The following is a 27,287-nucleotide window of genomic DNA, read 5'->3' on the forward strand; positions in this document are numbered from 1 at the left end:
TCACCAGAGACCCATGTGCCAACACTGGCATTTGTCTCTCAGATACTGCAAAAGATTGCCTGAGTTGCCCAAATGTTTGTCAGCCAACATTTGTTTCTACAATGGGATGACGCTCAGAAGATCTGGTGTAAACCATCTCAAAAATTGTATGTTTGATAGACGAAAACCAGATGCCCCTTCATGTGTCATTTCGCCTAACGATACACTGCAGAACATGTTACGTGCCATTAGAGCCAACCCAGCCTTATGAATGGATCATATGACTAAGTGCCCTGCTGATCGTTGCACCCCTCCCAAAGGTCACGTTACTCCCACATGGAATTGGACTGGATCCAATGGCTGGTAGCATCCGCCATGGAACATTGCAAAGTGAAACGGAGCATAACTGCGGTCCACATGTCAAGAGGGGCAGAGTAGAGATGTAACTATATACATCACATACATACATATAACAGAATATAAATATCTGGGAGTTTTATTTTCTAGTAACTTGTCATGGAATGCTCATGTTGATTATTTGTCATCTAAGGCCAGCCGCACATTAAACTTTCTGAGACGCAATTTTAGTCAGGCACCTACTAACCTTAAAGAAATATTGTACATATCGAATGTAAGTCCCGTTTTGGAATATGCATGTGCCGCATGGGATTTACATACTCGTCACACTATTGAACAACTCGAACGTATTCAGAAACGGGCAGCTCGGTTTGTCTCCGGCAATTATGATTTCTCTATAAGATCATCTGAAATACGCCGCAACCTGGGATGGCCTCTGTTGGAAGACAGACGAAGGTTCCTTAGGCTCACTTTATTTTTTAACATAGTAAACGGTAGGACCGGCATCGAGAAAGAACGTTATATTAAGGAGCCCAGTTATGTGTCGCCGCGTACAGATCATCACTTAAAAGTACGAGAATATAGATGCAGAATTAACGTTTTTAAGCACTCGTTTTTTCCACGAACAATACACGAATGGAACAATTTACCAACTGAGGTTATCTCGGCGGCTCCTTCATCCTTCCCTACTGCCCTAAAAAACTTGCTGTTGGAATAATTTTTCACTTTGCCCTTCTAATAGTGCCATTCACTATACTTTGTTTTCATATATTGTACAAAGTGTTGTATGTTGTATTTTTCTCCTAAGATGTCATATCCACCATTTCTGCATCACAATAGTTCTTGTGTATCTCTATATGTATCGTTTGCTATTGTTTTGTATTGCCTTACCCCCCTACAATAATGCCCAGATCTGGGCGATGTAGGTATTCGAATAAATAAATAAATAAATAACTCAAGACTCACGGCAACTTGGAAAAGCCCCCAGGAAACGGCAAGCCTCTTCTCCTCTTCTTTCCGAGACAGTTCCAAGTGTTGGTTGAGAGGTTCAACATACTCCGTGACCAGGTACACAACTTTTTCCGTCTGTCAAAATTTCAACAAATCACACGACCACAAAAAAAAAAAAAAAAAAAATCCTTAATTTTTTATTAGAAAACTGGCTCTCACAATGGGTGTGAACTACGTGTGGCTTGCACTGACGTCACACCAGCAGCCATTGTGGTGGCCATGCCGCTGAGCACGTACACTTTCAGCAAACATACATTTTGCACCCACCAATTTTTTTTTTTTTTTCTCACCAAGGAGATGTAGGAATGAATGACCACCAGCATGATGTGATGATATCACGTGCAAGCCACATATAATTTGATGAGAAGGTTATAGGGGCACTGGATTAAATTCACATTTTTTAGCGATGGTCATTTGTAGAAAGTGTGGTTTTCTAAAAGGTACTGCAAGGTTGGTTGCATAAGAGAAGTGCCACAGCATCAGAATCAAGAGCAGAAGCCTGACTAATTAAGCAGCAATGCCAACATGTCCTAACTAATAACTAATAACAATGCCTGTGAACGAAAACAGCCATTACAATGGTTGAATAGTGAAGACGAATAGTTTAGGCACAATTCCAACGAACGCAGTTTCGGTTTCTATGTCACAGCAACCTTCACAATGTTTAGAATCAAGAGAAAAAAACAAAATAACTAAAAAATTTTGTTGCTTTTTTTTTTTTTTTATTTTTAGGGCAATTTGAATTGTCTTAAAGAATTGCTCCTACCTCTAAACTGTCAATGTACTGCAGAATGTTGGGATGCCTTAGTGTCTTGAGCCGTTTGACAGATGCCTTGGCTGTGTCCAACTGAAGTAGGGCCAGAACAACGTTAAACAATATTCGATGAAAACGCGCACTGAAGGGAGAGGTTTCACCGAGAGCTCACCAGAACATCGTTGCCTCCCTTCAGCTCAAACACGAATATAGAAACCTCTTGACCAGAAACCTGCGAATGACAAGGGTATGCGATCGATTTGTTGTGTTAAGGAGCTTCTATGCTATGCACAGAAGGCGGTGAACAAATACAAAAAAAATGACCATAGCAACAATTTGTGAACGAAACTGATGTGTTATTGTGGCTTTGCCACGACATCGCACGGCGTGCGACCATCGCGATTTCGATTTTGAAAGCCGACGCGTACCTTTTTTTTTCCCTTGTGTAATTGCCAGATTGATTTGTCTTCTAGGCCGGGCACCAGTTCGCCGACCTCGTACCCAAAGTCTTTGGCAGGGTCGCGAGCAAAAAAGGACCACATCTTCACGAGCGAATCACCAGTACAAATTCTACCACAGTTCCTGGGAGCTCGTCGCGAAATGAGAGCTGTCAATCTCAAAGAACGCCCGAAATCTCTGTTCGAACGTTGCGCAGCTTATCGGCACGCATTTCTCAACGTTGGGGAGGTAACTACGTCCTCGCCTAAACGACAGATAAAACGTCAAACTTCGATTTCTACCAACGACAACGATTGCACACGAAAAATCATCTTGCCATCACATCAAATCATAAACAGGTGGTGTCTGCTACAACCTGACACAAATACTCAAATTTTAAAACTTTAAATTAGCTAACAAAACTAACGCAATAGTAATAATTTTAGAATTTAATAAGACATAAATGCAATTTTTTAAAGTCGACTACTAATTTTAAAGTTTTGGTATCGATGTTTCGTTCCTGTCGCGCCTGCCTTTGAGTACACCATAAACAAACATGGCGTCGTGTGGAGCATCAGCGACGGGTCCTCTCGTCCTAAGAGTAATTTCCAACACTGTTAAAATAGTTAACAGCGCCGGAAAGATAATCAAGGACATCATGAACAGTGGAAACCTCGGAATCGTCGAAAAGGTTTGTGATTTTTGTGCAGTCTGTCAGCGGATTCGCGGTTAGTTGTTCGCCGACCGCAGCGGGAAGCGAGCGTTTAGCGCAAAAATACTTAATATATGCTTATGTTTAAGGTGATATTTGTAAGAAGCGAGGTTCGTAAGAATGTATTTGTCTATAATTGCAGCGGTGCCACCGCCTTTAATGTACGGGTGTTTCGAATAATCCGTTATCTCAACGCGCCCCGCAGCTGTCGAAGGCCGTTCCACAGACAGAACTTCATTTTTCCTTTTTTTTGTGTGCGCTTAATAACTTTGCTTTCTCTATTCTCTCGCCTATTTCACTTCGCTTTTTCATTTTGTTTAGTCTGGTGATCCAAGGACGCTGCATCCGCTCGCACCGTCGCGCTGTTAACGTCCCCGCTTTAATGACATACGTTGAAGGACGGAAAGTCTGATGTCCATTTTGGAGAATGCTACGGCGAGCACGTCTTTAAAGATAACATTTTTTTTTTTGTTTTTTGTTTTTTTGATACGACTGTTGTAAAAAGTAAAACTTCTCTTCTTCCTTCTTTTTTTTTTGCGTTTTTATTGTTTGCCTACGTTTGAACGTTTTCGAGGTAAACAAACCAGGTGGTCAAGGATTTGATGTATCATAGTTTTCAGATATAGGATTAAAACTTAGATATTTCTAGTGATAGTTACTGTTGTGACTATACAGTTATTGTGCCTGTTTTACAGCTGCTTTCTTTTTCCGTGGTAAGGCTTGCCATTAAATATCAGAAGCTGCACTGCTAATGACCGGTATTCATTACCTGAGCTCATTGTTATCATAAACGACACTAATAAATTTACAGCTTTTATGACCTTCCTCCCCCGCCCCCCTCCCATAACTAGATTACAGTGTGTTTATTGCTCTCTATGCCAAAGTGCCTCTTTTTTTTTTTTATAGCCCTCAAGGAAAGTAAGTTATGATGATGATGATCGTAAGTCAATAAGAGCAGTTGCATTGCTATTGCCTACGCTAGAGAACATTGGAGTTTGAAACAGGTCAATGATTGAGCAGTGGCAGGTACATGCGGGCTGATATTTATGTTTCCTTTTCTGTTTTTCTAAAACAGGAAGGCATCAATGACCTGCAAACGGAGGCAGACAGATCTGTTCAGCGCTGCATTGTGACTTCGCTCTCGAGACAGTTCCCAAAACTGACAATAATTGGTGAAGAGGTATGTGCAGCTCTCTGTGCCCTGGAACAGGTTGCATAGTCCTTTTTTTCTTTTTTATTAGTGCACATTACAAAAGTTCTAAATTGCTGCAAGACTGGCAAAGCTTTGACCAAATGTCTTCATTAGTATATATTTTCGGTGTAAAATCATGGAGTCAAGGTGTCAGGAGTGCCATTAGATCATGAAATTGTTGATTTCTAAGTTTGTTGGAATTTTTTTTATTATATTTCAGACAGCTTGATTGGATAATTGTTTTTTTTATTATTATTGCACAAATATTAAATTACCTTTTTATTTTTATTGTAATTAAAATATTTCACATCTTTATTGTGCTATGTAAAGTTAGTGAAGTTTGAAGCAGTTCAGCTATGGGTGCATCAAACGATAAGTTACAGAATATTAGTTGCACAAATATTCAGCTATTCAATTGCTCTTTTCGTAATAAAACATTTGGCATTTCGATAGGGCTACATTAAGTTTGATGCTGGCCTACGGATCCCCAGGTGGCGGGTTCGAATCCCGGCCGAGGTGCTCGCATTCTGATGGAGGCTCATTGCGAAGTAGGCTCCGTGTAACTAGGGCAGGGGTGGCCAAGCTGCGGCTCGCAAGCCGCATATGGCTCTTCACGTGTTAAAGTGCGGCTCGCGGCTCCCTCCCTTAGTCCTCCCCCCCCCCCCACACACACACACACACACACTCCCTCACCTCTCTCCCGGTCACACGAACACTTCCCCCAAAAAAATAAATGGAACGCGTTTTAAATCAAAAGAGAGGTTGAAATCTGGAAGTCTTGTGCTACTGCTACCTTAAGTACAGTTGAACTGCTTTTGAATCGGATAGAGTGAAAGTAGTTTGAGTTTCGTTTATTGCTCTGGACAAATGAAAGCTTTCCTCTCGCCCTCCCCCCCCCCCTCTCCCCGCGGCTCTTGGAAGTTTCATGGTCTTGTTTGAGGCTCTTAGGCTGGGTCAGCCTGGCCACCTCTGAACTAGGGTGACCAGACGTCCCGTTTTGGACAGTCCGAAACGGTCCCGTTGTAGAGGTTTATTTTGGCAGTCCCGTCATTTTGTCCTCCAAAAAGCCTCCTATCTCGTTTTGTGAAAACATGCTTTAAGGGCCCCTGAAAAAAGAAAAAGGTTGTTTTTAAACAGTCTGGTTGGGACACGTCTGTCAAAAAGTTAATTTTACGCGAAAAAGGTTTTTTTAGAGCAATATTTATGGCGCAAGACTGGGTTTAGTCTGTAGTCACTGTTATCTGTGTTGCAGGTGCTCGTGCCATGCTAGCAGCGCGCGCAAGGGACTGTCGCATGAAGTGCTTGACTGACTACCTACTCGAGCGATAGCATACAGCCGCGTTCCAATCGGACTGATTACCGTAACCTGTTTTTCTTGTAAATACACTACAGTCACCTCCTTTCCACTTGTTTTCTCTCTCTGCCTTTCGGGCGCGTAGAGGAGAGGTGGATCGGCTTCGCCTTCACGTTGAGATGGAAAGAGCAAGTGACCATTCCGGGACGTCATGGGCTTTGAGCGCAGAATTTCAAATAAATCTCTCGCCGTCAATATTGCTCTAAAAATATTTTTATTTTGTGTAAAATTTATTTTTTGACATGCGTGTTCCAACCAGACTGTTTAAAAAAACATTTTTTTTTGTTTTCAGGGGCCCTTTACAGGGCAACTCCTCTCAGTTCTAAATATTTCGGGATTATAAGTGACTTCACATTAAAAAGCACTAATAAAACACACCACATCATTTGCTTCACCAAAAATTAGATATATATTGTTAAATCTTAGTTTAAAAACAAGCAGAATTCGAAACCGAAACTTCAGATCCCTTTAGCAACATTAACCTTAATCCGCCAAGTTACGAAATGATAGAGGGTAAGCTAATTAGCGAAGGAAAGAAATCATACTTTTGGTTCTTAATTTCTAGGCTAGGTGGTGCAAGCTACTGCCCGATATAAAGGGTACAGCCATTAGTATCCACCCATCAATCCAGACCATGGCTATCATATAGAATGAGATGTCACGTGATCCTCTACGTAACAACAGGCAGCATTGGGGCAGGCGCTAGTGTCATCTGCACCGCACTCTTCACCACATTTTGGTGTCTACGACATTTGACGAAGTCTGCACAACTGTGGCATAAGTCTGAGCAGATTGTGTCCATAGTGGGAACGAAACTCCGAGAGATAATATTCACAAACGGTAAGACGACGACGGCGGTAACGACCGAACGGGCCGGAAGGCTTTCAAGAAGCGCGCTGTGCAGGTGTGTTACTCCGAATACGTGAACACCGCAGAGCGCTGAGAGGAAACGTTGCTAACGTCACCCTTCACGCTTGCCCAGAGAAATAAAAACAAGCAAAAAGGGGCAGTGGTGATGATGTTTAGTTCAATGTTGGCTGCGCCAACGCCGTAGCCTTGACTGCGCTGTTGGTTGTCCCTCCAGTCGCCCACTTTAGTTAGCCCATCTCAGCAACTTGGAGAGTTGCAAAGTTTGCCAGACCGTCTAAGAAATATTTAGTCAGAACCAGGTTGTAATATTTGACGTGTAATCTATCTAGGTGACACTGAAGAGGACTGCATTGCTTTTTCAAAAACAAAAATGAAGCAGTGTTACCCTTTAATGGCAAAATCAGTATTAAGCAAGGGGAAAAACACCGGTAGAATGTTTGCTCGTTGGTTGTTACAGACATTATTTCATAAAAAAATTAAATATGGCATGAAAACATAATTATTTGTGGCATAAAACTTCAAGCTCATTCTGTGGTTACATATGCCTGTGCATTGTTTTCGCATTGACGTGCATATATAAGAGAGCCATTTCCTATGTTAATGATTTTGGCAGGCTCCTGTGGGCAACACTTCTTCCGTTTTTAAAATGGGGAAGAAAGGCACTTTTGTTTTCAATGAAAAGCTCCGAAAAAACATGTGTCGTTTAACGTTGAACAAATAATATAAAAAATATTTTGTTCAAAAAAGTATTCTTCTTCATTTCATAAAGGTTTTAAAAAAGCATATGAGTAGTTTGGTGCATTTTTGAGGCACAAGTTCAGATTTCTCCTGACAATTCACTCACAATGACAGCGACCATTCAGTCGCTGCCATTGTCGTCAGTCGTACGGCCGTTCATGACATGCATTGCGTCCTTCTTGTGACAGACTCTGGAGGAGAAAAAGATCAGCGACGACTGGATCATCACCGAGCATGACAAGGATGTCCTGGCCACCTCTCTGCCGGACAACCTGAAGAACATCAAAGAGGAAGATGTAGGACAACCTTTCTTTCTGAAAAATCATTGTGTTTGTTGCATTGTGCTATGGGAGTTTTAAATGTTTAAAGAAATTTTAATAGCAACAGGGCCCGTTTGCTCGAAGCCGGTTAACTTTAACCGCGGTTAAAAGTTAACCGCCCTTCCCTACTAGGTGCCTACAAGTACCTAGCCAAGTTTGACGAGGGCTGGATGAGCGATAGCTCCGTGTTTTATTATGGGGTGGTAGCTGGTGTCACCTACTGGCTGTAGCGAATGTACGTGGCTTCCGTGGAAAGGTTCTGAAATGGGGGGACCCAAAAAACGCGCGCTGCCTGGTTTTCGCGACGCAGCACGGCATACATTTGAGCTTAGAAACAATTTTTATTGCTCGTGGTACAAATAATCGGCAAGGTAAAACTAAATTAACCATTGTTTGGAAATCTTCTAAATATTTGGCTGTATGAAGTGAAAAAAAGCCTCGTTGAAATTTCCTCCCGAGTTCGAAAGAGGACGACGAAGTTGAGTTCTAGAAACAATGAGAAAGAAGTGAGCGATGAAAGGCGGGCGGTACATTGGCAGCATGGTTGGCCAGCATGTAAGAACCGTATATAACACCGTCATAAATTTAGAAACCTCTAGTTCGGCTCCACTGAAAATTGACCTATTAGTAAATTACCCGAGCATCGGGAAGAACGCTGGAGGTGTAATTCTACGATCCGCGCGCGGTGGCCTTCCACTTATAAAAGATTTGTAGTAAATAATCACAGTAAGGCTTTGACGAACGCGCGTGCACGGCAAAATTTGTTTTAGGCTTTTTGCTTCAGAACAGTTATTACTGCAGACGCCAGCACGTGCAGCGCGTGTAACTACACTTGTAGCATGCACCTCGGTGCTTTTGAAATTTAGCAAAAGGTCTATGGGAACGCTCGCTGCTTTTGTGTGCTATCAATCCCCGGCCGATTGAGTCAAGGCAATCCACTTTCCAAAGACGTTGCCATGCCAACAACTATCGCGTTCATTTAGGCTTGGCAATGGCCAGAGTCGAAAGTCTATCTAAAAAAATGCGGCGAGGTCATTGCTCATGCTTTGTGTTTTAAGTGAGGTAAGGCAACGCGAAAACCTCCTGCACCATTCATTGCTGACTAACGCGCCCGCTACTGCAGCTACTACGACGTATTAGTGCCAAAGCGAGCGGCGCTCACTCACCGGGCACCGCCATGTTTCCCCGCCGTCCTTACTCTGCCGGTCACGTGACCCAAAATTCCCCCTCGTAGGGAAATCCGGTTAACCGCGGTTAGTTAACCAGCTTCGAGCAAACGGACCCTGAGGCTTTATTAAACACAGACATTTTAGGAAGAGACCGTAGTGCAACTGTATTGTTCCGCATTTGAAGAGAGGGAATTCTCTTCCGGAAACGTATGTGTCAACTAAAGCCTCTGTGGCTCTTTGAATTTCTCTCAATGTTTATAACTTTGTGAATGAAAAATATTTTAAAGTGTGTTCAATTGAAGCTTCAGCAGGGTCCTTGCAAGATTTGCAGGCAAGCTGGAATCGTTTAAAATTTTGGCTGTCCTGACTTAGTTTGTCACAAGATACTGACTCTTTAAATTTTTTCTTTTCTACAGGATATTTTAAATCATGTTACCATGCGAAATTTGTTAAATAATAAATATTTGTCATGTGAAGTATTGAATCGCTGAAATGAGATGACTGAAATAAGAATCAAAGTTTTGCTTTGTGCAACTCTGTAAATAATGTGAGGAAATTCGTAAGTATGGGGGGGGGGGGGGGGGGGTGGGATTGCATGCACCTATAAGCAAGATTTGTTTTCTATGCTGTTGTAGGAGAAGTACAATATAACACAACTAAAAAATGAAGACAGAAAGGATGGCTAGATTTTAACGACCGATTGTAAGAGGCAATAAGAAAAACCTGTCTACAGCTGTAACAAAAAAAAAAAAAAAAAGACCTAAAATTTGTCTTTTTTGGGTCTTTTTCTATCGACATTAAGGACTTCACACTTCGCATCGCCTTCCACGCCGAAGTCTGTGATATTTGACATTGCTGAAGCAGAGACATATATCTTCAAAAGGGTTTTGCACCTGTATTCACTGACAACCTAAATTATCATGCATTGTTTTTATGGTAATAAACATAGTATGCAGTTAGAGTTGCATAATACATGTTGATACACAGGTCCAAATTAGGATGTTGGTTTTAAGCTTAGCCTCTGTCATTATCTCAGAGGTCAGTGTGTACTAGTATAGTTTGAGGTGCCACTGGACTAGGTATTAACTTGTGCCTTGCTTTCTCCATAGTTGGTAGTCTGGGTTGATCCTCTGGATGGAACCAAGGAGTACACACAGGGTAAGAGAAAGTTTTTGTGACGTCATTTTTTTCTCTGCTTGAGTTGCCAACTTGTTTCCTGTTCAGGCGACGACACGCTCACCTCTACGTAACCACATTTTGTGGTTGTATGTTACAGTTATCATCGAGACTCATTTTAAGATATAGACTCCCGGGACCCCAAACATGCCGCATATAGACAGGACTGGCTCAGAAGCACTTGTTTTGGTTATGACATGTCTGGTATGAATCTAGAGTCACTGGTTGCTGGCAGTGCATGGTCACTCTGGGATTCCTTGGCAGGATCTCTCATGCACATGTGTTGGCATGTGAAGCCCAACTTCCTGTGGTAGCCCACCTTTCAAGACCTGTGACCATGTTCATAATGACCTCCACTCATCCATCAAGTGTGATCTTTTTTTGCTGTATGAATGCCCACATGCTTTCCTCAAACACAGCACGTTGCCAAAAATTACCGAACATGCGCCCATGTTGCAATAAGTGTCCACCCTTCTGCTTTTAGAATATTTGAAGAGAAAGGACATATCAAGTGCCCACCCTAGCAAACTTATGAGCCCACTGAGGTGACCAAGGGGCACCTCCGTGTCTGCTGCTTCTCCGAGGAGCGGTGTAAAACAGTGAAGTTTTATGCTTTTGCACCGGTGCGAAGTGGGGAAGCTTGACGTGAAAGTGCCGGCACAAAGGAAGCTTGACGAGGGCGGCGTGGCTGCTTTAAAAATTAGAAGTTTTGCCAAGGCCAATACTGTTCTGTCAAATCAAGTAAGAGCCTACCGTACCATGTGCCCTTTCTTACCTTACTCTCCAACCTACAAAATGTCTATCCCCATTTTTTTTTTTTTGATTATCTGCAACTTTAGTGTGGGTGCTTGCTTTCAATATTCTGTGGTAGATTTTGACTCATTTGTGACTTTAAAGATAAAACCACTAGACTTAGAATACAGATATCAGGTTCTCTGCATGGATTCAATGTTCTGTCTCCACCTGGTGGAGATTTTGTCTCCAGACCCGATTTTCGTTGTTGGACAATTGTTCTGGGGCCAGGCTTCTGAAGGGAAATCTTTAGCTGCATACATAGTGGTAACGAGGTTCTATGATCTTTGTTGACCACAAGCAAAAATGCATCGGTGGGGTCTTAAAAGGGTTCATTCCTTGACCCTCACTTAATTTTTTATCCCAGAATTAAGTTGTGAGGAATTAACAGAGTAAGATGTAGCATGGCGACCCTGCTTTTCTATTAGAGGCAATCACCGGGCAGTGTGCGATATCTCTCACCGCCTGCGAAGAGTTATAAAAAGGCTGGGGGTAAGAAAACTTGGCTGAGAAGGGCAAGGGCAGGAATCATACTTTTTGGTTGTTTTTGGTTTCTAGGCTAGGTGGTGCAAGCTACCGCCCGCTATAAAAGGTACGGCCGTTAGCATCCACCCATTCATTCAATCCATTTGTCACATTCTGCCCAGTAAAATATGATAACCATCCCGGACGCTGTGATAGGGGTCGCTAAAATTATCTGTTTCGAGGGATGCTTACCTTTCTCGATTGATGGCCGAGGAATCGCATCAATGCCCCTCCCAACATTGGGGCAGGCATAGTCGGTCAGTGACAGGCTAAGAATGCACTGGAAGCTCCACCTCCAGCACAAGCTCATTGCCTCCCACTGCGCTTTGGCCGCACAAGCGACAAAACATTATCAAAGGCAGAAAGCTTGCACTTGGGGCAGAGCTCCTTCCACATTCCTAACCTGTAACCGTAGGTAGTGCAGGTACTTACAAACCTCGTCAACAATAATGCATATACTAGGGAGTCATAGTTACCATGTAACACTTTCCGTCCTGAATTGGATTTCCGGTTTTTCACTGTGTTGTGTGCATGCGGGTGCCCGGAAAAAGACCAGTTCTCGTCCGTCGGGAGCAATCTTTCTTCTTGCGACTGACGAAATGCTTCTTCGCGGCGCGGCAGCTTGCTACGCCTCTTATCAGGAGCGCTGTTAGCAGAGACCGGAAACAGAAACATGACACACTGTTTTCACTGTTTACGAAATGAAACTCGCAAACTATCTTGGAGAAGTGGTTGCTTATAACATTGTCAGAATTCTTTCACGCCCATAGCGAAAGGATGGCGGATAAAAAATTGGGAAATTTTGTGCGAATCGGAAGTGGGCCCTGACTGCCCAACAGGTGGCACCACTGAGTTTTCGGCCAAACACGAAAGGCCAAGAGAGGATGCTCTCACGAAGGGGTGGGAGTGTTTTGACGCGACTTGGAACAAAAACATGGAAGGTGAGGAGGGCGAGATTAACAATAGAACAAGCCCTGCACAGATTTTGCTTGCTTGTGTCAGTGTTGGTAATACCATGCCAAGGCCATGGGAGAGAGTTTCGGCAACAAAGTGCAGCTATTGGTCTGACATCATGGCACGTGCGACCAGTGGTGTATTTATTTATTTATTTATTTATTTATTACCTACGTTGCCCAGGGGCTTATTATTATAAGGGGACATAATACTGAAGGCATAATACCACTCTGAAGAAAAGGTGCGGTGCAAGGTAAGCAGCGCGCTAACACTTCCCCTCCTTCGTTGTGTAAGAACGGGGGCTGCATAGTAGGGTAAGAACTGCGGAGGCATCTCACAGATAGATTGTTTGCATGGCACATTTCAGAGGAAATGCTGCAGTGTCCCCAGAGCAGACTTGTGCCGTACGCATTACAAGTAATCAAATTACTTGTAATTGATTACTTTTTGGAGTAATTTTGTAATCAGTTGATTACTTTTATTAGGCAGTAATCACAAGAGTAATTTGATTACTTTTTGAAGTAATAAAATTACTTGTAACCGTTACAATTTGTCCACGGGAACCCTCCCCCCCCCCCCCCCGGCACACGCCTTTTTTTAATGAATTGCCAAAATTAAAATTTGATTTTTTTTTTTTTTTGAACGGAAAAAAAGAGATTTTTGCGGAGCTGTAGGAAACGAGGTCAATCTCTTTCTATGTACAGTTTTTCGTGGAATGTTCGTTTCTTCTTTTTCGAGCTGGGACTGGGAGTGGGAAGCCCCAGGGAAGCCACATGCCGTGACAAAGGCCATTCAGGGCGAAGTTTGAGGGAACAGAATGTAGCCTTGTGAGTCCTTCGTTCAAACTAGCCCCCTCACGCACACACACACAGAAATAAAAAAAAATTAAAAAATCCTGCTTAGGGTACCTACTCGCAGCCCGTAGGAGAACCAAAAACGAAGAATGCCTAAAGCGGATGCAAAATAAAAGAAAGGCAGTTGAAAAATATTTCCCCATTTAAACTACGTTGTTTTTGAGACAAGCAATGTTTAGAGTTGAGAAGTGGTCGGGGCGATCTCTTCCGCTAATGGATACTACACATGATCTGTTTCAAATCCTGGAGCTGCTGCTCTTTTGTATAACATGCGAGCTCATCCACATGTGAACAATAAAATGAGCGACGCAAACTTTGAGCCACAACCCTTGCTCAAGCTTAACAAGATCTATAAGAACCCCCTCCGCTCCCCCCCCCCCCCCCCCCCCCCACACACACACACACACACACTGGCGAACACCCAATCCATTAAACGTCTTCAAACGAATTCTATGCTTGTGTCCGCATTGTGAAGGTGCAACGACCACGAAGAGGGAGCCAGTTTTTCTTCTTCAATACTTGTGCAAATGTGAAATATAGGTTGGAAGTAGTTCATTGTTATGAGCACTAAAGATGTGTATTCACACAATAAAGTAATTGGAAAAGTAACGATTACTTCTTTAAGTAATGTCCAGTTACTTTTGCCGTCGAGTAATCAAGTAATCTAATCGAATACTTTTTAGCCAAGAGTAATAGTAATTGTAATCGATTACTTTTTTTTAGTAACGTGTACAAGACTGCCCCAGAGGCAGACTTAGCATTTTGCCACCCTAGGCAGCCTTCAACTGTGCCCCCCACTCCCCCCTACCCACCCCACCCCCACTCCCCCTGTTCAGTGACTATGGGGAGTGGCTAAGTTTGGGGTTGGTTAAAATTTTCAAAAGTAGCTAGATTTGGAGCTAAAATTCCCAAAGTAGTTAAATTTGGAGCTGGATTTAAAGAAAGAGGGCCAACTATTTTGGCAGCGGCTGTCAAGTGCTATCACACCTCTGTTGCATTAGACGGAATGTCTAACCCAGGTGGGGGAGACTGGTGGCCGAATTTGTTGGCGCACCTCAGCTTGGAGCACGTCGTGTGAAAGCTCACTCTTCAGAACCCAGGGATCCTGGGCTCAATCCCCAGCCGTGCCCATTTCTATCTGGACAAGCATTGTGCCGGCGTGCGGTCATGTATCGCCACTGCATCATGCACGTTGAAGACCCCAGGCTTGCGGCGTTACTGCACTGGCTAAATTTCTTATCTACGACAGAGTCGCCAGTTGCCCGCCGGGGCTGACTAAGTTCCTGTTGTATAAACAGATATGCGACAAAACAATTATATTGGTAAGCCCGGCAATTTTTCCTCAGGTTTCCTGGACCACGTGACGATCCTGGTGGGGATTGCGGTTGACGGTAAGGCAGTGGGTGGAGTGATCCACCAGCCGTACTACAACTACCAGGTGAGGAAAGCCGGGCTGCCCACCTGGTGTCGCTTCGTCCGTCGTCTGCGTCTTCCGGCCGCTCTGACGCACCATGGCACGCTTCTCTCTCTCTCCACACCTCTGGCTCGAAGCAGCAGGAGCAGCAGCAGAGCAGCAAGGGGAAGGAGGCACCTGCTTGGGTCTCTTTCTTTTCTCTCTTTCTCTTTTTCACTTTGTTCCTTTTCTTGGCTCTGTTGCTTGGCAGGGCTTGCTGTGCTACTCGAGGTGTGCTGATGACCCGAACCCTAGGGGCTAACGTGGCCGCTGTTCCGAGCCGCTCGTACATTCTGAACTGCACTCGTTCTCATCGAGTGCAGATTTTGGTCAGGTCCTTGAAGCGGTATTCATATGAGGGAGAAATCCCAGGGGTTCCTCCCTGGAGCATGTGCGCCGTGAGTAAAACGTAGCTCTTTTGCAATGCAGCTTAGTGACACCAGCTCCGCGATGTAGTTTGGAAGGAATGCTTGGATGGTACCAACAATCTCGGTTCGGCATTGAATCAGTCTGCTGTTGTTAAAGTCTTCGCTGAAAAGTGTAGAAACTGCTTAATTTGTGTCAGGCGGTTCCAAGGGTAAAAACCAGACTTGTACCGTACGCATTACAAGTAATCAAATTGCTTGTAATCAATTACTTTTTGGAGTAATTTTGTAATCAGTTTATTATTTTTATTAGGCAGTAATCACAAGAGTAATCTGATTACTTTTTGAAGTAATAAAATTACTTGTAACCGTTACTATTTTTCCACGGGACCCCCCCCCCCCCCCCTTTCACACACTTTTTTTTGTTCTAAAATGTCAAAAATAAAGTTTGCTTTTTTTTTTTTTCGAACGAAAAAAAAAAAGAAAGATTTTTGCGGAGCTGTAGGGAACGAGGTCAACCCCTTTGTGTGTACCGTTTCTGTGGAATGTTCGTTTTTTTTAGAGCTGGGACTAGGAGTGGAAAGCCAGGGAATCCCCAGTGCATGACAAAGGCCATTTAGGGCGAAGTTTGAGGGAGCAGAATGTAGCTTTGTAAGTCCTTCGTTCAAACTAGCCCCCTCACACACACACATAGAAATAAAAAGATAAAAAAAACAAAAAACAATCCTGTTTACGGTACCTGCTCGCAGCCCGCAGGAGAGCCAGATCCGAAGAATGTCTAAAGCGGATGCAAAATATAACAAAGCCCCATTTCAAACATTTCCCTATTTCCCCTACGTGGTCTTTGTGACAAGCAAGGTTTCGAGTTGAGAAGTGATCGGGGCGATCTCTCCCGCTAATGGATAGTACACATGATCCGTTTCAAATCCTCGAGCTGCTGCTCTTTTGTATAACATGCGAGTTCATCCACATGTGAATAATAAAATGCCTTCCTCCCCCCCTTCCCCCCCCCCCCCCCCCCAACTGGCGAACGCCCAAATCATTAAACTTCTTCAAACGAATTCTATGCTTGTGTTTGCATTGTGAAGGTGCAACGACCACGAAGAGGGAACCCGTTTTTTCTTCTTGAATACTTGTGAAAACGTGAAATATAGGTTGGAACTTGGAAGTAGTTCATTGGTATGAGCGCTAAAGAGGTCAGTCTTCACACAGCAATCGGAAAAGTAACGGTTTCTTCTTAAAGAAATGTCCAATTACCTTTGCTGTCGAGTAATCAAGTAATCTAATCGAATACTTCTTAGCCTAGATTAATAGTAATTGTAATCGATTACTTTTTTTTAGTAACGTGTACAAGACTGGTAGAAACTACAAAATTCTACCGCCAACCTCCTCACATCCCTCCCATAGGCACCTCGTCTGTGCAAACGATAAAGTTGAGAAGAAAGTTGCAGTCACTGGTTAAGTCACACACTTCTCTCCGCAGATTTCTTCCCTGTGTGAATATCACTTGAGCTTCCATGTTCATGGAGTTTTTGGGGTATTTTTTTTAATGCCTAAATAAATTGAATATCTTGGTAGTGTTAAAATGTTTGTCAATTATCTTTCTGAATAATTTTCTTACTGTAAACGCCTACAAGTCAAGAAGAGAAGCTCCTCCCACAAGCGTGATGCTCCCGTTTCAAATCCTTCCGCAGTCAAAAAAATAGTTCACTGGAATTGCCTCTTGTTCCGCTTCAATGGATAGATATTGGCTTCAGAGAGTGATGTCAACTTGTCTCCGACCCCCACTTTTTAAGAAAGCGACGTTTGAGTTCATGAGAGAGGGAACTGAGCGCCTGAAAGTAGCCTTTGTATCCATCGGAGGGGGAACCTAACCCCCAAAAGTCGTATTTGTTTCCATCGGAGGGGGAAAACTCTTATCACTCTCTTGTGGCTTCCACAACGCTAAGTCAAAGTCAAAAGATGGGGCAAATATTTACAGGAAGGCAAGATTCTCCTCCACATTGGCCACGACGTTAGGGAAACGATGGCACGCTATTGGATGCAGAAGTGGCAGAAGAATATATGAATCCCTTTGAGGGGCATTGGCCGCTACCTTCTTGACCTGTAACTTAGTATAGTTGGTTAGCAAATTCCTGAGGCTATAAGTGGGGGGGGCAGGGTAAGAAAAGAGAGGTTGTCTATTTCCCATCACTTTTTATGCATTCTGATGAGAGAAAGTATGTGTCATTTCTCAACCCTGCCTCAGGGCTATTAAGGCCAAGTTTGATTACCAGGCATCCACATTAGGTGACGTGACATGTTTTTGCACCGTGATAAGGTATCCACACAGGTTATTGTTATGTATATTTGGCTGTTTTTGGTGGTCTAGCTTTGGTTCCCGCTCCTTCATGGCAGTTTCACAATTTTCTTTGGACACTATTTTAACTATGACTAGTGTTCTGTGTTTTTGGTACTTATACCAATAAACCCCAAAATACAACTCCCAAACCGATTTTATCAAAATCAAGGGAAACCGACTGTGCTTGGATAAAAAAAAACCAAGCTTCGCGGGAACAATTCTTTATCCACAGCATTATTTTGTGTTGACCCAGGATAAACCCCCAATGAACTGCCCCCCCCCCCCCCCCCCCCCCCCCCCCCCCAAGACTGTTTCTGTTTTTTTTTCGTAAACCACACTCCTTATCTTGTATTTTCTTATCTGTACTGGACCTTTTTTTTTTTTGGTCACGCACATGATTCTTGTAGGTTGGGAGATCCCATGCCCACGTCCTGGTGTCTTTAACATAACTTTCAATAAACACCAATTTTTGTGCGACACCTAAAATTTCCGCCGAAAAACATCTAATCTGGGGGATAAAATTGACCATGAGAAAACAACCCCCGAATTAGAAAATAAACCCCGAAAAATGTGGAACCCTAACTATGTTTGGGATTCAGCACTGATCGAATAGTAGTAGCAAGCCCAAATGGTAGTGTGTTTCTGTAGTCTTTTTATATAAGGCTGCCGTTCTTGAAAACCACTCTGTTCACTTTTTTTTCCTCTTTTGACTCGTTTCTTTCTGCCTGTTGCTTCTTGCAGTGTCCTTGTTCTTTGACTAGCATAGTAGGGGGCTTCCCCATCGCACTAATAGATCGCACTCTTGCTATGAATCAAAGTGTGGAGAAACGAGTGCACTGTGTGAGACATCTTCACTCAGCCACCTTGCCTCCCTAACCTTTCCGACATTCTTGATTAAAGTGCAATGGCTCCAAGGTTCACAAATTCTCAAACACTGTTGATTGCTTTGATACAGAGTGCAACATCAGATGTGTTTAAAAGAGTAGGACATTTTTTTTTATATTCCAGATATAGTTCTAGTTTGTTGTTTTACTTACTGGGCTGTGTTATAGCAACTACTGTAGGCCACTAGTAAGTAGCATAATGAATTGGTAATATTGTGTGGCTCATTTGTAAAGGGCCTAAGCCAAAGGACTGTTTCACTTAGGCGTAGGGTTCATAAAAAATATAGGTACTACACATACCTCAAAATAGGAGACTTTCCGTGTCTTTCAAGAATCTTAATGTTTTGGGGGGCCACTGACAACCCCAACGTCAATACCCCTTTTATTATATCTCAAGTGGGTTCCTTCACAATTCTCCCTTACTCACTGAAGTGTGTACTCATAATTACATCCTTGAGTACTCCTTGGGCTAGTACACATGCTGCAGTTTGAAAAACACTTTATATGGATACAAAACAGTACAAAGAAAGATTGTGTTTGAAAGTACTTGAAAGTACATTGTGTTTCTAGTATTCTACTTGAAGTACATTGTGCCCTGTGTAATTAGTATGTTGCTTACAACTCCTAGTTTGTACTTAACTTCAAGTACTTCTTGGAGGCACCGTATCTTCCGATGCGTAAGTCGCGTTTTCTAAATTTCCGCTGGTGCGTCTCATGCATCGGTGCGACTTTTATGGATGCTTTTTTTTTCTATAAGTATGAACCTTAAAGGGGTAGTGCAATGACTCTGATGTTGAAAGAATTGGCAGTTTGTATTTTTTATATTGTTTATCCAACCACAAGTGACCAAAAACGCATCACCTTTCCCCAAAAAACTGCTATTTCGCTGCGTAATCGCAAAGAAAAAAACAAACTACAGTGCAATCCACTTATAACGATAATTAAATTACCCAAAAATGCAATCACTATTACAAATTATCGTTGTATCTGGACTAGAAACTGGTCATTTCTAGTCTAGAAACTCTGCAAACTGATTGTTATAAGCAGTATATTGTTATATGTGGTATCGTTATAAGTGGATTGCACTGTATTTGCCGATCCACAGCCGCGTGTGGCGGTTACGAGAAACATGGTGACGGCGTCTCTGGGGGATATATGGAAGTCAACAAAAACCTGTCCCCCTCCGCTGCTACACTCGCCGTCAGCCCCGTGGCAAACCGTCCATTGTGTCGATCGCTCGCCGCGACTTTCGACGATGGTAATCCTTTAAAAGTCGATAATTGTGGAGGAAGCGGCTGGGTTCTCTGAAGAGAGGACCCAAGGGGAAACCATGTGATCCCCCAGGGTACATCACTCGAAAGTCAACGTGGAGAGTTGAGAGGCACTTCGACCTTCGATTTGTTTCACTTTTTTTTAAATAAGAACTAGCGCTCATGAGAAAATATGGTTTTCTGTTCTTTGTTCGATAGGTGACACAGATGAATTTCCGCAGCTAATTGGCCAAAGCCCGCAAATTGTTGCGCCGTCCTTTTAACTGTGGAAACGTGTCATGGAGATTGTTTCTCGTTCGATTCATAGACTAGACCATTTAAACTGGCTTGTGCTCTTTCTTTTATTGCAGTCACAATACACATATGCGGACTTATCAGTGAAATTTAAAAACGCTGGCCACGCAAATATATAAATGCTACTTATACAAAAGTGCAACTTTTACAGTGATTTACTTGTGAAAACGGCTGTTTATAGGCAGTGCGGCTTATAGACCAGAAAATATGTCACTTCACATAACTTGGGTTACAGGAGAGCTTTGCCGGTGACCGACGTATCGCTCCGCGCGGTGCCCCGCGTTTCGTGGCAGGTGGAGAAGGACGTCTACAAGCAGGGACGTACCATGTGGGGCATTGTCGGCGTCGGTGCCTTTGGGATCTCGCGCATTGCGCCCCCGGAGAACAAGAGGATCATCACTACGACGCGCTCCCACTCCAGCCCCACCATCAACAGCTGCATTGAAGCCATGAATCCGGATGAGGTGCTGCGAGTTGGAGGTGCCGGGCACAAGGTGATTCACCAGGCTATTGATCAGGGGTCACCAAGCTTTTTGACTAAGGGGCCGGATCGAAAACCACTAAATCAGTAATTTTTAGAAATGCTTTAGGCTCTTGGGAAGCGCAGTATTGCACTAAAGTTGCTGCTCGTGCAACAGGTACGAGACTGGAGCTATGATAAGAGACGGAAAAACCGTGCGGGTGCGTTATCAGACCAATAGCCTTGCTCCTGCTGCATGAGCGGTAACTTTAGCACTCCACCGTGCTTCCCAGATGCTCCAAGTCTTTCTGATATTCACTGATTTAGTGATTTTCGGTGATGCTCGGCAAGGTTTTAATTAGAATCATGTTTATTTTCAATAATTAAAGCGTTAATTAACACATTTAGCTAATTTGCCGACTGATTGTTACGATTAGCCGTCTATACTATGTCCCCCCAGCCGTATAACATGCCTGCACAAACCTCATTATTGTAGCTTTTACTGCTTTTTTTAAACAAATCTGTTAAGCTTAAAAAAACAAAAACATGCTGTATATTTAGTGCACATAAATCCCCAAATAAAGCTAGACTTCTGGGGAAAAGTGCATTCTGGATCTCTTTGTTATCTTCCCAGGTGCTGCTGTTGATTGAGGGCAAGGCTCATGCTTACGTGTTCCCTAGCAAAGGGTGCAAGAAATGGGACACTTGTGCTCCCGAAGCGATTCTTCATGCCACTGGCGGCCTTCTTACAGGTTGGTACTATAGTAGTTAAAACTTAGTACAGGTTGTTAGTGCCGTATTTACTCGCATAATGAATGCACCCCCCACAAAGGGTACCAATATTTGGATTTTTTTTTTTCTCTCGTGTAATCAATGCATTTCCAATTTTCGGCTCCGCGTGTCTCGAATTTCATCCAGTTAAGCTAGCCACCAAGCCAATTTTTTTTTGTCACCAAGCGGTCAGGCCAAGACATGCCAAGCCAAGCCATGCCAAGCCAAGCCGCTCTCGTATTGGCTGCAAGTGCATATTTGCGGTAGTTGCGGAAGTGATCAACTGTTAGACCGAGCGGCGCGCACACTTGACAAAACTTGGGTTCAGGGACTGGCCAGCCCCGGACATTCCTTGCCTATTGGATGCATTGATGTCAACAAACGTGCCGTCGTCTGTGGTCCGCTTTTGGACAGTCAAATCGCTAAAGTGGTTAGGCCTAATCTGACGTGCTCCAGGTAAATGTGTTTATTTAATCCGTAACAGAACGGCGTAGCAAGGTGCACGCTGCATAGGTTGAGAGTGTCTGGTAGCCCCTGGTAACAGCCGTCTTCGTGAACGAAACCTGATCCATGCGAGCAGGCCTCGGTGGTCAGCAGTTGGACTTCGTAGGAGTTCTTACACGCGTAGTTGCGGTATATACCTTAGCGCGCCACCGGATACTAGCAATATTTATCCTCTAAGAACGGTTGCGTTGCCTTCCGTGCTGAGTAAGCATCGTAGGGCGCTTTTCCTTTGGCAAAAGGCATGCCGAAAGTGCCCTAAAAAGCTTTGCAATTTATAAAGCTTGGTTACTGTGGCGCGCCCCCGACCAGCCGTGGGTGCACCTCCATCAGCGGAGACATGCCACAGTACCTTGCCGTGTCATATTGGCTCCTAATACGACATTTGCACAAATTGGCAAAGGCAGAAAGTTTACCCCACATGATGAATGCCCCCCCCCCCCCCCCCCCCCCAAACATGTCAAAAAGTGTGTTCATTATGCGAGTAAATCGGTACTTGTGACACTAGTAGAGGTTAGTCACATGTGACAATAGACTCTGGTGTGCGCTAGGCTTGGGCATTCTGGTTCTTCATTAAACAGTGAAATCGTGGAGATTTCAGGGATATCATTTTCATTTTGTTTAGTTTATTGACCTCAAAGGCGTCTTTTGGGGATGCATTTTATGGGGGGGATGGGTGGAGACACAAAATACAGTCATAAGGAAAGATGTAAACATGACAACGCTGATAGGTGTAGTGGCACTGCGTCAATAATAGGCTTGCAACCAAGAATAAAGGTAGCAATTTTGAAGAGAACTATTTATCATCTTGTTACTGACTTTATAGCATTTGGGTTGGCAATGCTAGATCCCAGTATTTTGGCAGGAATGGATTGGGCACATACATAGTACTCTTTGGGTTAACCTCAGAAACTCTGTGCCTTCTATACATTTATTTGTTTATCCTCGAGGCTATATGACGCCATGGAGGAGTGTGGTGCATCCACGTGGCAGGAAATACAAAGGCAAAATGAGCGCACAGTTCTTAGAAAACAAAAGGGTGGAAAAATCACTTCAGATAGCAGATGTGTAAGGAATGGTTGGAATTTTCCAGGTTCCACCTCCCCTCATGTGTTAAGGTGGTGATGCAAGCGAGTTGAAGGTGGCGATGCAAGCGATCGTTGAATTAATTTTTTAGCTAATGTTGAGGACGCTTATAATAATTAAGGAAATCAGATCGCTCTTGAGCTTGTTTGTGCCTCTGTAGTAATTGATGCTCTTTCATACCTAATGCTTAATGCAACAATAATTATCAAGCAATCCTTACTCAGTGTCAGATATGCAAGCAGATGCCAATGCCTCTTGTGTCTGTGATTTTTTCAAAAACTAGTCACTGACACCTGAAGAAATGCACCAAGTCCTGAGTGTCTTATTATTGCTCTGCAGCCAAGAAGATTGAAACATTGGTTGATAAGAATGGCACAGAATGAATCGCTGAGCAAGAAGCATAAACACAATAACCTACGCCCTATGTTTCTCAAGTTGTCCATGACTACGTTACTGTTACGGCTTCAGGGATGCTTCAGATTGCAACTTTCGCCACTCCCATAACTGCCACCAAATTCTCGGGCTTGTTACCATCCCTTTGCTGGCCTTCAGATTATTTTTTTTTCCTCTCTCACAGATGTTCACGGGAACAGATTGGAGTACCACAAGGACGTGGAACACGTCAACGCCGGCGGCGTTCTTGCCACCTGCCTGAAGGAACAACACGAATGGTTCAAGAACCACATTCCCGAAGATGTCCGCAAGACACTTCCTCTATGAGCAACCTGCCATTGTCCGTTGCGATCACACTCAAGTCTCGTTTTTGCTTTAACTTTGTGGTGATGCGGTTCAAAGTCTTATACTATTAGTGTTTTGGTGGTCCAAATATTATTACTAAAAAAACCCGGAGACATGGGACACAAAAAAATGGAGGGGCGGGACAATAAGGTCTCGAACACAGCTCGTACAGAATTTTTTAATTAATGTTGATTTCAGGTTTATTTGTGGAAACACTGAAATTAACCGTTATGTCATTATTTAGGTTGTGCCGTTTGAAATTTTATGAAATACGTAATAGCTGCACGCATTTTGCAGGCCACTCAGCTCCTTGAATGCTCGATGCTTGATGCTTCTGCCAACATTATTTGTATCTCAAGTTTTTCTACCACAAGAAACAGTACCCTAACATTTTGAAATAGTATTACTAGCTTGGATTTTATCTGGTATGCATATATAAGATCTATGGATGTTCCTAAGGAGGGCATGAATTTGAAACATACCCTGTCCTTACTAACCTTCAAACATTTTTTTTTTTGTGCCTGCTTAAAAGCACTTACATTGCTTGATCGTTGAATTAATTTTTTAGCTAATGTTGAGGACGCTTATAATAATTAAGGAAATCAGATCGCTCTTGAGCTTGTTTGTGCCTCTGTAGTAATTGATGCTCTTTCATACCTAATGCTTAATGCAACAATAATTATCAAGCAATCCTTACTCAGTGTCAGATATGCAAGCAGATGCCAATGCCTCTGTTCATTGAGTGGCGAAAGGCATTGCTCTTTGTCACATTGCATGCATTTATGACAGCCCACCTTAATAAACTATAATGCAGCTAATCTTAGATTATTTCTTTCTGAACTTACTTTATCCTAAGTTTAGACAGAATATTCAATTCTTCATGCAGGTCAGACAGATATGTTATGTCTTTCTTAAGTGGAGCACACATTATCTTTTTGTACATGTTATATATGGTAGTGGTTGGGGTGAAAGAAAAATATATATGGTGTTAATAAAATCTTTTCAATGCAGCACCTGTAGCAGTGATTTTTATAGGTGTTTCAAGCCTAGACTAACCAACTGAAGAAATGCCTGTCTGAGGTTTAGGAAGAAAACAGGATAATAGCCTCCTCTTTCCTGTTACAAGTGCAAATGGTGTATAGCCCAAACTAGAAGCCATAGAAGTGGCTAGCAGTCTCATTCTTGGACTGCCTTCTACAGTGACCCAGAAACACAAATTTTGATCTGTTATCCTGAACAGAAATTGGTGATAAACCCTCCTTTGCTTATTATCTAAAGTTAGAAAGGTGACTGAAGTGGCCTCTCCTTAGGACTGCTGGCCCAGCGTTCTATTGAGACTAATGAGAAGTTTCTAATATTTTTTCGTCATCATGGTCTCGAATATTACAAGCTTTCTGGACGAAACTAATTTCACAAAACTTTTGGTGGTTAGTGACAATTTTTAAGTTTTTCAGTTTTCCCAAAAGATGGGCTCCTTCAAGACAAGTGAATAGAATTAGATTCAATTACAAATGGGGTTGGGGATAAATACAAACCAGATGACGTAATATGCATTACTTCTAGGAGATAGTTAATGTCTTTGAGTTAAAAAGAATGACATTTTGTCAGTATTGTGTACCAGCATGGTAGCACAAATCTAAACCATGCTACCTTCCTCACTTCAGACTCGCTGACAGATCTTGGCTCTAGATAGACCTGGACATTTGTTGGTTGTGTCAAAACGTCTTTTATATATCTTAATATTTTTTTTAAATTAATTGGTGCAGTTCAGCAGGATTACAGCGGGGTAACCCTTTCCGAGTCCACAGCATATACTGCTCTGTACCTTGACTCTCGAGTTGTATCCAAGTTCTGTACCTCATACCTGCGTCAAGCATACAGGCACGAGAGTGTGGCTTTGCAAACTGCCTTGTTTGCATGAGCACCCTTACTAGAGAAGCACTTTCTGATTCCGTGCTTCACACAGTGGTTCACAGAAATTTTGGGGAGGGGTTTAGATTTTTTATGTTTTTACCTAAAAAGATGGAGTCCAACTTCACCTTCAAGTGGTAGATCCCCAACTTTTTTCACTGTTGAGATTTAAATTACTTGGTCTAGTGTACAGAGAGCAACAAGGCTGCTAGAAATAAAGTCTTTGTCGAAGACATCAAAAACATGAAGTATACAAAGCTTGAAACTTGCAGAAGTTCATCAAGAATACTCAGAAACTAAATCCCTAAGTCTCGAATTGGCGTTCAAAACCTGACTTCTCAACGTATCGCGCTGGGATTTCCTACATAGGTGGCCGAAAATGGTGCATTCATTAATTGTGAGTATGAATACGTGAAACTTTTGGAGTCAATAGAAAGAAAATAAAAACTTGTTTTGTCCATGGAAAAATTATCGCTAAGCCTTTTTTCACAAAATCATCGAACAATCGTTCTGGGTTAGTTTGGCGTTTATTACGACTGAAAAATCGGTGAAATGGAAAGAAAAAACAATTGGCTTACCTATTCCTCGCTTTATTTGGCACAAATAAGCGCCACATTGACAAAATATGTTTAAGTTTACATGCAACGCATAGGGAAACCAACCTCGTTAAAGGGACCATGAAATGATTTTAAAATCGAGTTTCATCCACCGCACGTCGTAAAAGGTGTGAAAAGAAACACAAAAACACAAAAATAGGGAGCCCAAAAAAATTATTTGCTATAGAACTTTTAAAAGAAAACTGAACTCTTTTGCGCCTTCCTTCCTTCGCCTGTTCACTACGATGCATACGCAGAATCGGTGCACGTCAGCCGAATCCACATCGCCTATTGGGTAAGAGCCTACCGAGCCTACCTCACCAGCACCGCGATCGTAAACAATAAATAGCCGGCGAATGTTTCCTAAAAGTTTTGTTAAATAATATTCAGATCCACATTTTGTAGCATAATTAGAGATGTGTGGCGAAAATTGCCAAATTTGATAATGCTGAGAGCCAAGCGCCATCTATCGTGTGGTAAACGAAGCAACTACTGCGCGTGCGCAGTAGGGCAGGGCCGCCAGTTAAGGCGCATTCACACAGCGGAAAGACGCGCGTCGTGGGGGGAATTTTTCGCTTATTTTTGTATTGAAAAAAGTCGCGCGCCGAGGAGGACGACGCAGGGAGACGACGCCTCGGAACCCAATTTCTCCCTCGACGCGCGCGCTTGAGCCAATGAGCGAGCGTCCGGACGTGACGTACGCCCTTTTCCGGTTAGGACATGTTTTCGCTGTTTTTTTTTATTTTCGACTTACAATGAAGGCGAAAAGGCACAGAGCTCGGGGGATTCGTGCACTCGCCAAACGTGGCTGGAAGCATTTCAGCGTGGAAAGAGGCAAGCCGATTGGAACATCTGACTGTGAGCAGTGTTTTATGTGCGTGTACGACGCCGTGAAGCTACTCTTCATCGTTTGCGCGAAGCTGCCGCGAAAGCTGCCATCGAAGTTCGCGGTGTGTTCCGACCTCCGACTGTGCGGGAGCGATCACTCCCAATGTGTTGTGTAGTTTTGTGTACACCCATCACTACGGAATACAACAGTCCTCCATCGAAAACACTCTCGCACAGGCTGCGTGCAGTGTTAAATGTACGGACGCGAAGGCTCTGGGACGCGCCGGCGTAGCACCGTGCTTTGTTTGCACAAAAACGCGGCAAAAGAGCACCTGAAGCTGCCCGTTCGAGTCCTTGCCTTTCGCCAATGCTGCATATAACCGGAGTATAAACGTATATATAATCATCACCGTTGTCCATTCAGTGAAGACGGTTGTCTCCCACCGCATATGCAATCGCGAAGGCAAGGCAACAACAATCGTGCGAAGCAGACGAATAAAAAAATTCCGTGTTCTCTCGACAAACGTGAGATTCCCCGAGACGCCGCCGCCGTCGGGTGGCCCTGTGTGACTGCTTCGTATTTTACGACGCCG

The 27,287-nt window shown here is 43.2% G+C and overlaps 2 protein-coding genes across 3 annotated transcripts; one reads left to right on the plus strand and one right to left on the minus strand.

The window, feature by feature from the left end:
• Positions 1-2,883, minus strand: LOC121833926 (N-terminal kinase-like protein). Its single transcript, XM_042287643.1, has 5 exons — positions 2,530-2,883; positions 2,274-2,333; positions 2,114-2,194; positions 1,303-1,422; positions 1-96 (listed from the first exon to the last, which is right to left on the minus strand). The coding sequence occupies exons 1-5, from the start codon at positions 2,641-2,643 to the stop codon at positions 1-3; spliced, it is 471 nt and encodes a 156-aa protein (XP_042143577.1). The 5' UTR covers positions 2,644-2,883.
• A 187-nt stretch (positions 2,884-3,070) lies between these two features.
• Positions 3,071-24,369, plus strand: LOC8027873 (3'(2'),5'-bisphosphate nucleotidase 1). 2 transcript variants are annotated; one of them, XM_029991136.4, is made up of 8 exons: positions 3,071-3,230; positions 4,327-4,431; positions 7,594-7,701; positions 10,004-10,052; positions 14,542-14,633; positions 20,097-20,297; positions 20,898-21,015; positions 23,199-24,369. In XM_029991136.4, the coding sequence occupies exons 1-8, from the start codon at positions 3,096-3,098 to the stop codon at positions 23,339-23,341; spliced, it is 951 nt and encodes a 316-aa protein (XP_029846996.1). In that variant the 5' UTR covers positions 3,071-3,095; the 3' UTR covers positions 23,342-24,369. The 2 variants fall into 2 exon arrangements, with proteins under 2 accessions (XP_029846996.1, XP_029846997.2); XM_029991137.4 differs by lacking the exons at positions 20,097-20,297; positions 20,898-21,015; positions 23,199-24,369 and adding an exon at positions 14,750-15,215 and having other exon boundaries at positions 3,091-3,230.
• Positions 24,370-27,287: the final 2,918 nt, after the last annotated feature.

Source organism: Ixodes scapularis, unplaced genomic scaffold, assembly GCF_016920785.2.
Source record: "Ixodes scapularis isolate PalLabHiFi unplaced genomic scaffold, ASM1692078v2 ptg000069l_1___fragment_2___debris__unscaffolded, whole genome shotgun sequence".
In the NCBI taxonomy this organism is placed as follows: Eukaryota; Metazoa; Arthropoda; class Arachnida; order Ixodida; family Ixodidae; genus Ixodes; species Ixodes scapularis.

What these genes read in the sequence shown, in the direction of transcription:
- LOC8027873 (XM_029991136.4), top strand. Translation starts at nt 3,096, where the DNA reads ATGGCGTCGTGTGGAGCATCAGCGACGGGTCCTCTCGTCCTAAGAGTA. An exon ending in TGACAATAATTGGTGAAGAG is followed by an intron (nt 4,432 to 7,593) that starts GTATGTGCAGCT and finishes TTCTTGTGACAG; the next exon opens with ACTCTGGAGGAGAAAAAGAT. An exon ending in AACCAAGGAGTACACACAGG is followed by an intron (nt 10,053 to 14,541) that starts GTAAGAGAAAGT and finishes ATTTTTCCTCAG; the next exon opens with GTTTCCTGGACCACGTGACG.
- LOC121833926 (XM_042287643.1), bottom strand. Translation starts at nt 2,643, where the DNA reads ATGTGGTCCTTTTTTGCTCGCGACCCTGCCAAAGACTTTGGGTACGAG. An exon ending in AGGGAGGCAACGATGTTCTG is followed by an intron (nt 2,195 to 2,273) that starts GTGAGCTCTCGG and finishes GCCCTACTTCAG; the next exon opens with TTGGACACAGCCAAGGCATC. An exon ending in AGTACATTGACAGTTTAGAG is followed by an intron (nt 1,423 to 2,113) that starts GTAGGAGCAATT and finishes AAATTTTGACAG; the next exon opens with ACGGAAAAAGTTGTGTACCT.